The sequence below is a fragment of the Morone saxatilis genome, unplaced genomic scaffold, assembly GCF_004916995.1.
Source record: "Morone saxatilis isolate NCDOM2014 unplaced genomic scaffold, NCSU_SB_2.0 Contig19, whole genome shotgun sequence".
NCBI classification, from domain to species: Eukaryota; Metazoa; Chordata; class Actinopteri; family Moronidae; genus Morone; species Morone saxatilis.
Window position 1 is genome coordinate 770,352 of NW_023339751.1, and position 2,790 is coordinate 773,141.

The 2,790-nt window shown below is 40.7% G+C and overlaps 1 protein-coding gene across 1 annotated transcript in view; it reads right to left on the reverse strand.

Moving 5' to 3' along the window:
• The window catches only part of kiaa1841 (KIAA1841 ortholog), a gene marked incomplete at its 5' end in the record, with an annotated part of 4,883 nt that extends 3,217 nt beyond the window's left edge, over positions 1–1,666 (reverse strand). Inside the window, 4 exon segments of the mRNA XM_035663754.1 lie at positions 7–101; positions 251–324; positions 1,064–1,092; positions 1,581–1,666. Of these exon segments, the coding sequence (XP_035519647.1) occupies positions 7–101; positions 251–324; positions 1,064–1,092; positions 1,581–1,666 (284 nt within the window).
• Between the last annotated feature and the right edge of the window lie 1,124 nt (positions 1,667–2,790).

Here is a 2,790-nt window from a genome sequence, read left to right on the forward strand (position 1 = left end):
ACACACACTTACTTCTTTAGTATCCTTAGCCTTGCTCTGCTCCTGGTCTCCGAACCTCATCTTAGTGAGGTGGCCGATGATCTCCACCATGCGTCGCTGATCTGAGTCGAATGAAAACAGAAACATCAGAATTCAAACTGTAAAACATCAAAGTATTAATGACGTTACAATGACGTTATAATGACGTTATAATGACGTTATAATGACGTTATAATGACGTTATACTGATATATATATAGAACTCCTTTACCTTCCTCCCTCTGAGCGTCCTGGTTGTATCGCATTGAGCGAGAACTGTCCCACTTACTCTTCTGGACGCTCAGTCTACAAATCAAACAGCAATCAATAAAAGGAAATGACACATTCTGCTGAGGTACGGCTGACTCAACATAACAATGATCTTTATTATCACAGGTGGTCACAGCGTTCCCGCTCTTTAGAACAAGTCATGTTCCAGGACCTTTCCAGGACCTTTCCAGGAGTTTGTCCTGACGATACAGGACAGCACTGGATTACAAACGCTGCTATCAGCTGCTGTTTGGGTCATTTAACTACATGTTCACTGCACGTTAACATCAGTGTGTATTTTCACTCTGCTTTAAATGTCACAGTTCATCCCACCAATATGAAACACTCCAGGTTCATTCAGCTCATCTTAAATTTCCAGGTGTTTCCAGGACGAGTGACACCTGTAACAGTTGAAATCTGTGGAATTTATTTTGTTTTACAGGAAGTTTGGGCGATGTGCTCGAGGAGAGAAAACACACATAAAGGTTTCCAGGACAATGTCAATCATTTCCAGACTTTGAGGTAAATTTAATCAAATTCCAGGCGTTTCCATGCCTGGAAAACTAGTCTCTAATTTCCAGGTTTTCCAGGACTTATGGGAAGCCTCAGTTATGAGAATGATTTGTCCTTCAGTGTCATCAGATATAACATATAGAACAGGTAGCTAACTCTGGTTTACTGTAATAAACGTGTCCCTGCAGAAATAAACTCAACAAGTGAACACACTCCTCCTCACACTGCGACCACGTTGTCTCGTGTTTGCAGGTGAACTCACGTGAACGGCGTGTTGTCCCTCGACTGCGACTGCGGGAAAGAGAATCTGACTTAGAAAACATCCAATTGCAGGTTTTAAAGTTACAGTTTGTCTTTTAATGTTTTATTTGAGTAGAAAAAAGCAAAAGTCACTAAAAATGTACTGAGCACATAAACAACGGCTGTATTACATCATTAGATCTGTTTAAGGATGTTCAACAGACAATAAGGCTTAATTTAGAGTCAACTATAACTTCAGATTCATGGAAGATGAATTATTTTGCTAAACAGCTTCTAGTGTGACTGTAACTTCACACATTCATTAAAAATAAAAAGTCACTTTATGATTAAAGAGAGACTTTCCTCATCTTTAAGGTCCTGAATGAAAGTAAAACTGTTACAGTGCGACAGCGAGCACTAAGCTGCAGCTTTACACTGCTTTACAAAGAGAGAACAAACAAAGTCTTTCACACTCAGCAGCATCCTGCAGGATTTCACTCGGACCAGGAATCTGAATAATGATCAATCTGCTGACTCACTTTCTCTGGTTTGTCCTTGCGTTGGAAGTTTGGAGAGGACATTTGTTTTTTCAGAGGTCTGTGGGTCTTCTTGGCCTTCTTAGCAGCTGGAAACACAAAAACAACACAGAACAAACCATGATGAGTGTGTCTGACGCCACCTGCTGGCCACAGAGAGCAACTGCTTCCATCCTCACAGGAAATAACAACAATGAAATGTTAAAAATAGACGTGATGAGAACGTAGAGAGGGTGGAAGAGCGGAGACGGGCTATAAATAAATGTGTCCTGGTTTTTATCATTTCTACGAGTCCGTGCTGAAGGGAAGCTGCTGCCAGTCACAGGGAACAGAGATAAACAAACAGCAGAGAAACATTTAGACCGAGGTCAGCAACGAGCCCCTGAAGGCATCGTACGTTACCTGATTAAAGGTTCATTCTTGTGTTTTTCTCCTCTAATTCTTCCTTTAACACTACAAACAGCGAGTCTGATAGAAGAAGACAGAAGCTTCCGCCGGAGCTTTTCTATCGCCCTTCGTGCTCTCAGCATCATAATAACCGCCGATCGCTGCCCGCTGCTCCTCCTGCTATCAGGTTTTTGTGATAGCGCGCAATTAACCACATAAACTGCAATTAAAGTGTCATTAAAAGACGAGACTGGAACAGTAAAGACGGGATCACTTATCAGCCTGTAATTAAACCTCGCTGCAGCGTTTTAATGAGGAAAACACGTCTGTGACTTGTTTCCTTCAGACGAGCAGTGTTTCACTCCACTACAGGTAACCTCAGCTCATTTATTCAGATTACTGGGTTCTTCTGGTTGTTAAGAAATTATTCTTCAGGAGTTTTTATTGACGATTCAGGAAAACAGCGTTCATATCATTTACCGCCTCGTATCGATTCTGGTGAGTTAACTCCTACAGCTTTAATCTGCATTAACATTAACAGCTCAAATCAAGTAGGATTATCTTGTTTTACAGACAATTCAGTAACGTCAGTGAGGAACAAAAATACAACTTTGTCTCATTTATATAAGTATTTAAAATAGTTTTACTGCTTAAGGCAAAACACAAGAACTTTAACTTTCTAAATGTTCATATTTTGTCTCATAAAGTGAGCGAACATTTGTTTTACTCTGAAAGTAAATATAACGAGAGCTTCTGGGTCTGTGAAGTGTCTTAAACCTGCATTCTCTCTAACAGCCAGCAGGAGGAGCTCCACTGGCTGCAATAA